This window comes from Marmota flaviventris, chromosome 14 (genome assembly GCF_047511675.1).
Source record: "Marmota flaviventris isolate mMarFla1 chromosome 14, mMarFla1.hap1, whole genome shotgun sequence".
Taxonomy (NCBI): Eukaryota; Metazoa; Chordata; class Mammalia; order Rodentia; family Sciuridae; genus Marmota; species Marmota flaviventris.
In genome coordinates, this window is record NC_092511.1 from 24,703,825 (window position 1) to 24,717,498 (window position 13,674).

The window sequence follows — 13,674 nt, forward strand, 5'->3', positions numbered from 1 at the left end:
GCTTATTATTTTTCTTTGGATAAGAGGAGTTTTCTTAGAAAACTTACTTTTGTAAGGATATTGTTGGGTGAGGGCTAGAGAAGTAAGAGTTATCTTGAGCTGTCCCATGTATACTCTGAGCTAACAGGCAGTCATAGTGAAGCCCTACCTGATGATGAAGGGTATGTGTGTATAAATAAGAGAGAGAGTTGATTTATTCTTCTTCAACTGAATAATATTGATGACAACAAAACAGCTTGTCATCCAGCCAGAGTGGTTAGTGCCTTCTTACAAAGGTAATGTGTCTTTCAATTTCTTTGTACAGTCTTTCCTTACATTCTTGTGTTATCAGTTCTCATGGTCTGCAGAGGTAGGCCGAACATGCTTACTTAAATAATAGGGAGTGGTTTTATTCCCTTCACGGTATGATGTCTCTGTTTTCATTGAAAACTTGATGTTTGGGGCTGGGATTGTGGCTCAGCGGTAGAGGGCTTGCCTAGCACGGGCGGGACCTGGGTTTGACCCTCAGCACCACATAAAAAAAAATAAAGGCAGTGTGTTGTGTGCATCTACACCTAAAAAATAAATATTAAAAAAAGAAAACTTGATGTTTGGACAGTTATGTCCATTATCTGCAATAGTAGATCCTCTGTGTATCTTCCTTTGTTAGTGTAATTTTTACCACTACAGTAGCACTTCATATTTTTTAATTCCATAACTGTTAACCTAGAATGATGATGATGAAGTTTCCATTCTTCCTGTAATCTTTTTTTTGTGTGTGTGTGTTTGTTTTGGTACCTGGGATTGAACTTGGGGGCACTCGACCACTGAGCCACATCCCCAGTTGCATTTTGTATTTTATTTAGAGACAGGGTCTCACTGAGTTGCTAAGTACCTCACTGTTGTGAACTTAAAATCCTCCTGCCTCAGCTCAGCCTCCTTGCCACTGGGATTACAGGCATGTGCCACCACTCCCAGCTGTTGTTTGTTGTTATTATTATTTTGCGTTATTACTATTAAAAACATACATCTAAATGAATGGCTGACTTAGCCATTTATTTTTAAAATTTTTTTTAGTTGTAGTTGGACACAATACTTTTATTTATTTATTTTTATGTGGTGCTGAGGATCAAACCCAGCGCCTCGCACGTACTATGCCAGTACTCTACCACTGAGCCACCACTCCAGTCCCTTAGCCATTTATTGATTAAAGATTTTTAAACATTAACCAGAGAATTTTTTAGGGATTGAACCCAGAGGCAGTCTACCCTTTTTATTTTTATTCCCATCCCTTTTTATTTTTATTCCCATCCCTTTTTATTTTTGAGTCAGGATCTTTCTGAGTTGCCAAGGCCAATTCTCATTTTTCAGCCTCCCAGGTTACTTTATTTATTTATAAGGCATGTGCCATTGAGCCTGGCTAACCAGAGTGATATGGTTTTTAAAAAAATAACTAAAAATATCTTTTTATGTTGATAACTACTATTATGTGTTCAGTTACTTTCACTATTAAAGCCTTTTCCTGTCATTTTTTTCCTGAACTGAGTTACCTTTAAATTCAAAATATTTGAATTTTTTTTTTTTTTTAGGCGTTTCATCAAACGGGTATATGTGTCTTTACCAAATGAAGAGGTATGTATCCGAACTTCTTTTTATTAGTATAAACAAAAACTACCATCTTGATAATATTGAGTTTTCCAGTCCATGGTATAGCTACTTTGTAACAGTTTGGTAGTTAATTCAGTTTCCTTTCCCATTACTTTTCCTGTTCCTTTGTTCTTCCTTCCTTCCTTCCTTTCTTCCTTCCACCTACCTACCTTTTTCTTTATTTTTTGTTTATTTATTTTTAGTTGTAGTTGGACACAATACCTTTATTTTATTTATTTATTTTCATTGTGGTGTTGAGGATCGAACCCAGCACCTTGCGTGTTCTAGGCAAGAACTCTACCACTTACCTAGTATGCCTGGGTTTGATCTCCAGTACTGCCCCTTCCCCCCCAAAAAAAATACCCAAGAGAAGTGGAAACATTCACACAAAGAAATGTGAACAGGAATTATTATAGCAGCTTTGCCATGTTAATGATAGTCAAAAACTGCTCATCAGTTGTTAAATGGATAAGCAAATGTAGCGTATACACACTAACAATAAAGGGAATTAGCCATATATGCTATATACAATAATGTGAATGAAACTCAAAAACATTATGTTAAATGAAAGAAACCACGTGCGAACAATTTCATATTATATGATTCCATTTATATGACACATCCAGAAAAGTAAAATTTCTAGACACATAAAAGCAAATCAGTGATTTACTAGGACAAGGGATAGATAGGAATGGGGATTAATTACAAACAGCCATGAGTGAACTTTTTGGAGTGATAGAAATGTTCTGGACTGTGTTATTGTGATGATTGCACAACCCTGTAAATTTCTTATGTCATTGATTATGATAAAATTTATGGTATATAAATTCATACTTACATAAAACCGTTTTTAAAAGATTATGGGCATGGGGCTGGGTTTGTATCTCAGCGGTAGAATGCTTGCCTAGCATGTGTGTTGCAATGGGTTTGATCCTCAGCACCACATAAAAGTAAATAAACAAAATAAAGGTGTTGTGTCCATCTACAACTGAAAAAAAAAATTTTTTTTTAAATTACGGTTGTAGGGCTGGGAATGTGGCTCAAGCGGTAGCACGCTCGCCTGGCATGCGTGCGACCCGGGTTTGATCCTCAGCACCACATACAAACAAAGATGTTGTGTCTGCCGAAAACTAAAAAATAAATATTAAAATTCTCTCTCTCTTTCTCTCTAAAAATAAATAAATAAATTACAGTTGTATAGCTCAGATACTTGTCATTCTTAGTGCTTTATTTGAATTGTCTCAAAAGACAGGTACCTTTTCTTTAAATAACGCATTGTGGGGGCTGGGGTTGTAGCTTAGTGGTAGAGCACTTGCCTTTCATCCATGAGGCACTGGGTTCAATCCTCAGCACCACATAAAAATAAATAAATAAAAATAAAGATATTGTGCCCATCTACAGCTAAAAAAAAAATTAAAAACAAACAATGTGGCCAGTGCAGTGGCTCACACCTGTAATCCTAGCATTTTAGGAGGCTGAGGCAGAAGGATCTTGAGTTCAAAGACAGCCTCAGCAAAAGCAAGGCTGTAAGCAACTCAGTGGTTAAATGCCCCTGAGTTCAATCCCTGGTACCAAAAAAAAAAAAAAAAAAAAAAAAAAAAAAAAATCACATTGTATTTTGTTTATTAGAGCATTGTGATTATATGTAGTAGTTATATTCATTTTGACAAAATCATAATGCAAGGAATTTTATTTCTCTCCCCATCCCTGCCCCCGTTTCCTTCCATCTTCATATTTTTCCTCTGTTCTACTGGTCTTTCTTTTTGCTCCTTTAAAAATAGTTTTAAATTCCAGCCAGGTGCCTTGGCACACAGGAAGATCAGAAGTTCAAAGCCAACCTCTGCAATGACAAGGCCTAGCAACTCAGTGAGACCCTGTCACTAAATGAAATACAAAATGGGGCTGTGAGGATGTGGCTCAGTTCTTGAGTGCCCCTGAATTCAATCCCTGGTACCAAAAAATAAATAAAATAAAAAAACTTAATTTTAACTATGTTTAACCGATAAGAATAAGGTTTCAATGTGACAGGATTTGAATCTGATTCCTGGACATTATATTGTTAATTCTTAGCTTATTGAGTAAGAATTATTAATTTTGACTGTAGTGATCATTCTTTATAATTTCATTTCAGACCAGACTACTTTTACTTAAGAATCTGTTATGTAAACAAGGAAGCCCACTGACGCAAAAAGAACTAGCACAACTTGCTAGGTGAGTAATTTGATTTGGTTTATCTTATTTAATTTTTTTAAGTTTACTGTTTTCATTGTTATTTTAATTTTTTTAACCTTTATTTTATTTATTTATTTTTATATGATGCTGAGGACCAAACCAAGTGCCTCATATACACTAGGCAAATGCTCTACCACTGAGCTACAACTCCAACGCCTATTTTTTTTTAATTTTTGAGGTTAAGAATTCTCTTTCTAGCAGGCCACAGTGGCGCATGCCTGTGATCCCAGCAGCTTGGGAGGCTGAGGCAAAAGGCTCATGAGTTCAAAGCCAGCCTCAGCAACTTAGCAAAATCCTGTCTATAAATAAAACATAAAAAAGGGCTAGGGATGTGGCTCAGTGGTAAAGCTCCTCTGGGTTCAATCCCCAGTACCAAAAGAGGAAAAAAAAAAAATTCTAGGGGATGGGTTGTGGCTCAGTGGCAGAGCACCCGCCTAGCAAGTGCAAGGCCCTGGGTTCAATCCTTAGCACCACATAAAAATAAAATAAAGATATTGTGTCCAACTACAACTCAAAAATAAAATTTAAAAAAAGTTAGAAAAAAAAGAGAAATTCTCTTTCTATATATAAGCTAAAATATAAAACAAGTAATTATCAGAAAAACTTCTCATCCTGTATCTCCTTACTATCTTAGCTTTTCTTCCTCTATATGTGGTATCTAAATTTCATATATGTGTATGTGTGTGTGTAATTAATATATATATATATATACATATATATTAATATTAGTTGTAGATGGACTCAACATGTATCTTTATTTGTTTGTTTGTTTATTTATTTATTTATTTTCATGTGCTGCTGCGGATTGATCGCAGCGCCTCACACATGCTAGGCAAGTACTCAACCACTGAGCTGCAGCCCCAGCCCCTGTGTCTATGTTTTACTCGACTTGGCCTAAATATGTAATGATGATGATATTTTTTTTTTTATAAATAAAACTTATAAATGGTACTAAAGTAATTTAAAAATTTTAAACATTTTGTAACTACTCAGACCAACATAAACTATAAACTGTTCTTTTGAATTATGTAGAATACTTTTTAAAACTTATACATGTTAAAAAAATTTTTAAGATGGTAAGAAGACTTTTTTATTTAGAAAGGGATTAACATTATTAATATTTAGATAATTTACTAATCATATTAAAGGAATATGGTTCCAGCTCAACTTTTTAAATATAATCTCCTTTAAAATTAATCAGGATTTATAATTCTAATGGGAATGTTTTTAGATAGCAAAGAGTTCAAATGTTAATGTTAAATGTTAAACTCAAGTTAATATCATAAAAATTGAGTCAGATTATATTACTGGGGCTTGGGTTGTAGCTCAATAGCAAAGTGCTTGCCTAACATTTGTGACACCCTGGGTTTGATCCTAAACACCACATAAAAAAATAGACAAGTAAAATAAAGTTCTTTTTGTTGTTGTTTTTAAGAGAGAAGAGAATTTTTTTTTAATATTTTTCAGTTTTTGACGGACACAACATCTTTATTTTTTTTTAATGTGGTGCTGAGGATTGAACCCAGCGCCCCGTGCATGCCAGACGAGCCCGTTACCGCTTGAGCCACATCCCCAGCCCCAAAAATAAAGTTTTAAAAAAAGTATTTAGGTCTGGGGTTTAGCTCAATTGGTATATGCTTATCTCACATGCACAAGGCCCTGGGTTCAATCCCCAGCACCAAAAAGATAAAGGAAAAAAAATTTTTTAAAATTATATTACTGCCTGAACATCAATCCATGTATAAAAATTCCTTTGCTGATTAAGTCTGAATAATGCTAGTGCTAAAGAACTATTTTTAAGGTTTTTTTCCAATTTTTTTTTGTAGTTGTAGATGGATAGAACGCCTTTATTTTATTTGTTTATTTTTATGTGGTGCTAAGGATTGAACCCAGTGCCTCACGCATGCTAGGCAAGTGTACTGCCACTGAGCTACAGCCTCATGCCTAAAGAACTATTTTCTATAATTTACTGTGACCAACAAAGGCCAAGAAGCAAGGTAGGGAGGTCAGTAGATGGAAAATTACTAACAGGAAACATCATGAGTAAAAGGAATTCTTGCTGAAGGCAGGCCAGGCTGATTAAGTATCAAGAGTAGTCAGATACGAAGGGTAAAGTATATTTTCAGAATTCACTTAGCAAGTTTCTTGCTCAGGTTTGTATAGCAAGTCGGAGGTTGGGCCCAGTTGAGGAGAGGGCTCACAAGAGCCTGATTACATTAAGTTATATCTTAACCTTTTTTGTTTGTTTGTTTTACAGTGGACTTAAGTAGAACTGGAGATAGGAAATTCACTCATTAACTTTAGTCCCTGAAAAATATCATGAAGTAATTTTAAAATTTTAACAAATATGTGAATAGTGAGTAATTTTTGTAAGAGCTCTGAGTTCCCAGATATCTATGAGAAGAGAATAAATTAAATACTTGAGAATATAGAGGTCCTCCTTTGTCATTTCATTGAAGAATTCTACTAATAATGTTTCATCTGTTAGTTGTTTTAACATAGTACCTGATGAGTAAATACTTTTCTCCTATTTTATTTTCCTTTTTGCCTTTGTTTCTTAATTCCCTAGTTTTAATTCCCTTCAACAATCTCTTGGTTGCCCAGCATCCTTACTGTATTGTGGCATCCTTTTCAGATGTGTCTCTTTTTGCCATTGTCTTTTTCTACATTTAATGAAATGTAGGAAATGTAGGTTTCATTAAATGTAGGAAAAGAAAAAGACAATGGCAAAAAGCTTGATACACATGATACACATGGAGATAAATAAGACTAATTAACTTACAGAAAAATAATTGTGGTTATGTGTCATTTGGCCACCAGTGGTTTTTACCTTTCCAGGTGATGTGTATGAAGTTTTCCACTGGACCTCCTGGAGAGTATGCCTTAATCTAAAGGAATGGTTTTAATGTTGCGTATTAGAAGTGTTATAAGGAACCAGTAGTAAATTGTTTTTTATTTAGCAGATTGGCCTTTTTCTTCCCTTAAAATCAAATCACCTAACTGTAAGCTTGCTGAAAAAGGCAGAATCATTTATATCCTCTTATTATATGGAGATTTTTAATCTTCAGAAATGAAAATGGTTTACTCTTTCTTCCTTCCATTTTTTTCAGAATGACTGATGGATACTCAGGAAGTGATCTAACAGCTCTGGCAAAAGATGCAGCACTGGGTCCTATCCGAGGTATGTGTACAGGAGCTTGAAACTTTTGAACTATTTACTATTCCATTTTAGAGATTTAAAAAATCTCTACCCAGAGATCCTTTTTATTATCAGTGTGAAAGCAATAAAGCTGTCTCAGTGGAAAACTTCATACCGATTAGTTTTTAGACTAGAGATCAACAGAGTTTTTCAGAAAAGACTTTATAGTAAAAATTTCAGGTTTTGTGGACCACATCTGGTCTCTGTTGCATAGTCATCATAATTGTCTTTTCTCTTACAACAACCTTTTAAAAATGTAAAACCATTCTTAGCTCACAGCTAATATATGAAAATAGTCCATGAGTCAGTAGAATATTACCCCTGTTTTAGACAAGAAGTTTTACTTCTTGATAATTTGTAGAGAGTGAGAAACTCAAAGGAAAAGAAAACTTTTTATTTTGCCGTGCAGAGGATATATTCCTGGGCCTTGTGCATGCTAGGCAAATGTCCTGCCACTGAGCTACACCCCCAGCCCAAGAAAACTTTTTTAAGCAAGCAAAAAGTAATAATAAAGGGGAAAACGTTCTTGTCTGTTTTTTTTTTTCATTTTAGTAATCTAATATCATTTGAAATTAATGTGTCTGAATTTTTACGTAATATATCATTCCTTGTTCTGTTTTGATTCAAGTAAATAATTTGTTATTTCTGAATACCACAACTGATTCTTTATAGTTTAGGTTAAACTCACTATGATTACACTTGAAAGTAGATGTTCTCAGCTGCTTTTCCACAGCCAGCTAGGCACTGAGTGGATGATGTACTCAGTTATGCACTCACATTGGCTATGATGATAACCAGCACAAAGAACACGAAACTTTCAGAGAACTAGATATATCTCTAGTCTTTTTCTTTTAAGAAAGTAAAACTGAAGGAAACTGAAGGAAAAAGATGTTATCTTTAGTCAAAATGTTTTGCTTTACAATAGTTCCCCATATCTATAGTTTCACTATCTTTGGTTTCAGTTACCCACAATCACCTGTGGTTTGAAAACTCTACAGAGCACAATAAGATATTTTGAGACAGAGAGTGACCACATGCATAGAATTTATTACACTATACTGTCATAATAATTGTTCTTTTTGATTATTATTATTAAAAATTTTATTGTGTCTAATTTATAATTGAAACTTTATCACAGATATTTATGTATAAGAAAAAGCATATATAGAGTTTGATATAATCCAAGATTTAAGGCATTTATGGAGCTCATGGAATGCATCCCCCATGCATAAAGGGAAACTATAGTATTTGATACAATTAATTATAGCACATCTTTCCCAGTGAATTGGAATAATACTGATTAAGAGAGGCTATTTTAAAAATAATAAATATAACTGTGTGTCTGTATACACATATATATAACCTTATATGTATATTTTGAAACTGAGTAAACAAACTTTCTTACTACAAGAGGTATGAAATCTTGTTCAAATAGTAGACTCAGAAATAGTAGCTAATGTATAAATCATTTAAGTTTTTTAGAACACTGTAGCTGTTATTCTAAAGCAGACAAAAATTTGAGGTTTAAGAAAACAGACTAATATCTTTTTGTGAAAAACAAGTTGAATTAAGTTAATTTTCAGATTTGTGAACTCTATTGTTCACGGGCAATTTGCAAGAAATCAAATGCCTCCTTCCTATTTACTTACCTCTAAGAGGGAATATTTCTAAGCATTTATAAATTGCATATGCTCTCAATGTTAATATGTCTCTCTTAATAAAATGATTTATTAAACATACTATTAAACCATTGTACTTGGCATTGCCCTTAAGCCATTTAAACTTAAAAATCTTTTATTTTTTTTAAGTATCTAACTTTTACATTTTACAGAACTGAAACCAGAACAGGTGAAGAATATGTCTGCCAGTGAGGTATCCTATTTTATGATTACTTTTCTTTGATTTTCCTCTAAAAGTCTTACTTTATTTGTTTAGGGTTTTTTCATTTATTTGATCAGAAAAAAATTAACTTTGCTTTATTTAAAAATATGGGGCCTGTGAAATTAGTATCTTATGGTTTTGTTTTTTTTTTGTAATGGTCAAAAATATACATAGTCATTAATTTTTTTATCAAATAATGTAATGTAAATATCGAACAAAAATTATAGAAAACTTGGTGCCATACATTATGAAAAGTACTCCATGATTTTAATTAACCTCTATATTAAAATGTTCCATTTTGTTAGTTTTACAATCTTTTCATCCTTCTTTAAAAAACAATACAGTCATTATTGTGCTGGGTATGGTGGCACAGGCCTGTAATCCTAGTAGCTCAGGAGGCTAAGGCAGGAGGATCACAAGTTCAAAGCCAGCCACAGGGCTGGGGTTGTGGCTCAGTTGTGGCTTAGCACAAGTGAGGCACTGGGCTTCAATCCTCAGCACCACAACTAAAAAAGCCAGTCTCAGCAACTTAGCAAGGCCCTAAGCAACTTATTAAGATCTTGATTCAAAATAAAAAGCAGAAAAGGGCTGGTTAAATGCCGCTGGGGTCAATCCCTGGTACCAAACAAAAAAAGTACTATTGTAATTTCTTGATATGGAAGCCTACCTCATTAAGACACTAAAGCATTTCTTTGGAAACACTTGCAAGCAAAATATAACATGAGATATGCAGGATGGTTATAGTTATATGAGCAAATTATTTATAGCAGGCTTGAAATATGTTTGTAACTCTTCTGCCAGAGATTTTTTTGTTTATTGCCCAAGTTTCAACAGCTTTTGAAGGGACAGTGAAGTGTTAACATAGAGAATGAGTATATTTGAGTGCATTTTGGCAGTCTTTTTTCATCAAGCTTAAGTAAAATTGAGGTTGCCTGATTAGGCAACTTGTACATTGTCAATTTAATCAACTACATTACTCAGAAAGCCCTCACTTGTCTTGTAGCCTCTCTTTATCCCCCACCTCCACAGTGCTGGAGCTCAAACCTAGGGCATTGTGCATGTTTAAGCACAGCTGCATCCCCAGCTCTCCACAGTATTATTTTTCTACTAAAAAAGTAAAGATTGTGTATGAATTGTTTCTTTACCACACATTACTCCCGCTGGTATTGATCAGGATAGGTACTCTAGCCCCTTAGACTGAAGATGAGGAAATAGCCATTTTATGCATGATTTTGGAACTCTGTCCTTTGGAAAAACCAGCAGAATAAAGGGAATTGTCACCATCTGGCATGTACATTTAAACAGGAAGCAGTCTAGAAATTCCCAGTGTATTTAAAAGGCAAAATGCTATGAGCTCCAGATCTGGATTTTGCCTTTTTAAAAATAGATTGGGAATTTATAGACTGCTTCTTGCAGTCTTGATGTGAAGATTATTGGGAAAACTACTTTTGGAGTGGAATATTTTAATATACATTTTTTAAAATATACTTTTGTTAATGTCTTATAATAATTTCATGGAAACAGATAGGTGGCTCCTTGGGAAATAGACTGTCTCAGGAATCTGCATGATTAGTTCATGAGAACGATAGATTAATAGTGGGCTCTTTTAGCCATTAAGTGTGTTTCTTTTCCAATCCTGAAAATATACATATAACCAAACTTTGAACATTTTCTTCTTCACCGAACAAAGTCAACCTAAATAAAATTACTGTTTTATCTGAGGGGTAAAGAACACTGCAGTCTATTTTCTTGTATTTTTGCAAGTGCTGGGGATAGAACTCAGGTCTTTGTACATACTAGGCAACAATGAACTATATCCCCAGCTCCTTTTTATTTTGAGACAAGATCTCGCTAAGTTGCCCAGGCTGGCCCCAAACTTGGCAATCTTCTTGATTCAGCTTCCCCTGTAGCTGGGATTATACCTGTGTGCCACCCCACCAAGATAATTATTTTCTTTTCTTAGAAGTAACTATTATGGATTCGTGACTCTAAAACAAGGTAATTCTGTTACATGAGGTAGTTATTGCTACATAACAAATCATTCCTAAATTTAGCAGTTTAAGACAATACACATCTATTAGCACAATTTTATAGAATTAAGAATCGAGGCACAGCTTAGACAAGTCTACTTCAGGCTGTTTTTATAGGACTGTATCCAAAATGATGACCCAGTGTCTTTTACAGTGCTGTGATCAAGTTGTTAAGTCACTGCAGGGCTAGAGAAAGCTCTGCTTCCAAACCCACTGAGATGGTCATTTGCCGGATTCATTATGAGTTGTTGGACTGAGTCTCAATTTTCACTGGCACCTAGCCAGAGGCTACTTTTAGTCCCTTGCTACTTAGGCCTCTCCGACAAAGCAGTTAGCTTCATTAAGGCTAAAAAGGCAAGAGAATGCAACAGGATGGAGGTAATAGTCCATATAATCCAATACTGGCAGTGCTATCCCATCACATTTGCTGTATTTGATTCTTTAAGTCCAGTTTGCATTCAAGGGGAGAGGAGTGCACACATGCATATGTAAAAGGTGAGGGTCATTTGGAGATCCTTAGAAGCTAGCCATCATATCTGTAAAACAATTTTTTAAAATTGTTGTTGTTCAAAGGGTTACAGTTGGCCAGTGAAAATGGCTTAATTGGGGTGAGCCCTCTCCACACTTCTAGAACTTTGAAAAGATAGGGATTCTGGTTCATTTTATTAGAGAAAAATTTGTCTCTGGATATTGAAATGTATTCTGGATTTTTTTGTTTTGTTTTGTTTTTTAAATCAATACTGTTGTTAGCCTACTAATAGTAACAAGACTTATTTATTTATTTACTTACTTTGTTTTTGGTACTGGGGATTGAACCCAGGGGTGCTTATCCACTGACCCACATCCCCAGCCCTTTTTATTTTTTATTTTGAGACACAGTCTCACAAATTTACCTAGGGCCTTACTAAGTTCCTGAGGCTGGCTTTGAACTTGCAATTTTCCTGCCCCAGCCTCTCAAGTCACTGGGATTACAGGTGTGTGCCACCATACCAGCAAGACATTTTTTTAAAATGTCATGAGTTCCTCTCATTCTAATAGAGTACATCTATTTCGGAATTACTATACAACATATCTAAAAATATAATCATATTTGCCATTTTCAAAATGTCATAAAATTATATTTTACCAAAAAATTAAATAGCAAAACTAAAAATTAATGAATTATGAGAAGTAACATCAGTGGTACTTTTTGTGATCACCTTATTAACTATGTGAACCCAGGTCACATTCTTTTTTTTTTAAATATTGTTTTTCAGTTGTCAATGGACCTTTGTTTGTTTGTTTATATGCTGTTCTGACAATTGAACCCAGGGTCTCACATGTGCTAGGGAAGTTCTCTACCACTGAGCTACAACTCCAGCCCCAAGGTCACATTCTTATAATCTTTGGTTCTGCTGTATACTTTATTCTTTTGGTGGTGGTTACTAGGATTGAACTCGGGGGCATTCAACCACTGAGTCATATCCCCAGCCCTATTTTGTATTTTATTTAGAGACAGAGTCTCACTGAGTTGCTTAGCGCCTCACTGTTGCTGAAGCTGGCTTTGAACTTGCAATCCTCCTGCCTCAGCCTCCCAAAATGCTGAGATTATAGGCATATGCCATTGTACCTGGTGGTTCTGCTGTATACTTTCATCCAGATGTGTTAAATTTATTTTTAATCTAGTGATTTTGGTATTATTAATTTGTCAGTAACCTTCTGAATGATTTAACTTTCATAAAACACTTAAAATAGTCTGGAACACAGTACTACATAGGGTCTATTAAATAGTTTAAAAATATATAAATACTTAGTAGTGGTATTTGATTTCTCCTCCTCATGTTCCTCCTCCTTGATGCCAAGTATCAAACCTACGGCCTCATGCATGATAGCAAGCCCTCTATCAGTGAGCTATACTCCTGGCCTCAATAAGGGGGATTTTGAAAAGAATATAGATAAAAGTTGTTAAAGTTTTATCTAAATTTGTTTAACTTATTTTTTGTTCAAATACACAGGTGCCAATTTTTAACACAGATTATTTTGTGCCATCCTCTCTTTTGCCTTTTAAAAATACCTGGATAGGGCAGGGGGGGAATAGCTTAGTAACAGAACATGTGCTTAACATATATGAGGCCTTGAGTTCAATCCCCAGCACCAAAATAAATAAAAATACTTAGGTTAACCCGAGTGCAGTGGCCGTGCCTGTTAGCCCAGCTATTCAGGAGACTGAGGTAGGAGGACTGCTTGAGCCCAGTATTTCAAGCCAACCTGGACAAAATAGCAAGACCTCCATCTCCAAAAAAAACTTAGATACATATATTCATTAACTCAGCATATATTCATTAACTCAGCATCTGTGTTTCCAAAGGCAATGTAAAAATTGGAAAATAAGACCAAATTAAAGTAATACTAATATTAGAAAATTGCATATACAAGCATCCTATATGTTACAGTTAAAGAGCAATATTTAAATTCCCATTTGTTTCTTGTAACACCCCATTCTCCCTGAGCATAAATTTAGCTGGAGTGTAATGGTGGTAAGACTTGACAATACATAATTCCATGAAACAACATAGAAAAAAACTGAAAATCTAAGTGGTGGAATTGTGAGTGATTCCTTTTTCTGCTTGTATGTATTTTGTCAAGTCTTCTATTTTTCTTTACTTTACAGTATTGGGGATCTATCCTAGGGCCTTGCACGTGGTAGGTGACCACTCTATAATTGAG

The 13,674-nt window shown here is 34.7% G+C and overlaps 1 protein-coding gene across 4 annotated transcripts in view; it reads left to right on the forward strand.

Moving 5' to 3' along the window:
• Window positions 1–13,674, forward strand: part of Spast (spastin) — a 58,665-nt gene that overhangs the window by 41,640 nt on the left and 3,351 nt on the right. For all 4 annotated transcript variants that reach the window (XM_071601464.1, XM_027933490.2, XM_071601465.1 and 1 more), the window contains 4 exons: window positions 1,569–1,611; window positions 3,758–3,837; window positions 6,969–7,039; window positions 8,889–8,929. In XM_071601464.1, coding sequence (XP_071457565.1) covers window positions 1,569–1,611; window positions 3,758–3,837; window positions 6,969–7,039; window positions 8,889–8,929 — 235 coding nt within the window. The remainder of the gene's footprint in view (window positions 1–1,568; window positions 1,612–3,757; window positions 3,838–6,968; window positions 7,040–8,888; window positions 8,930–13,674) is intronic.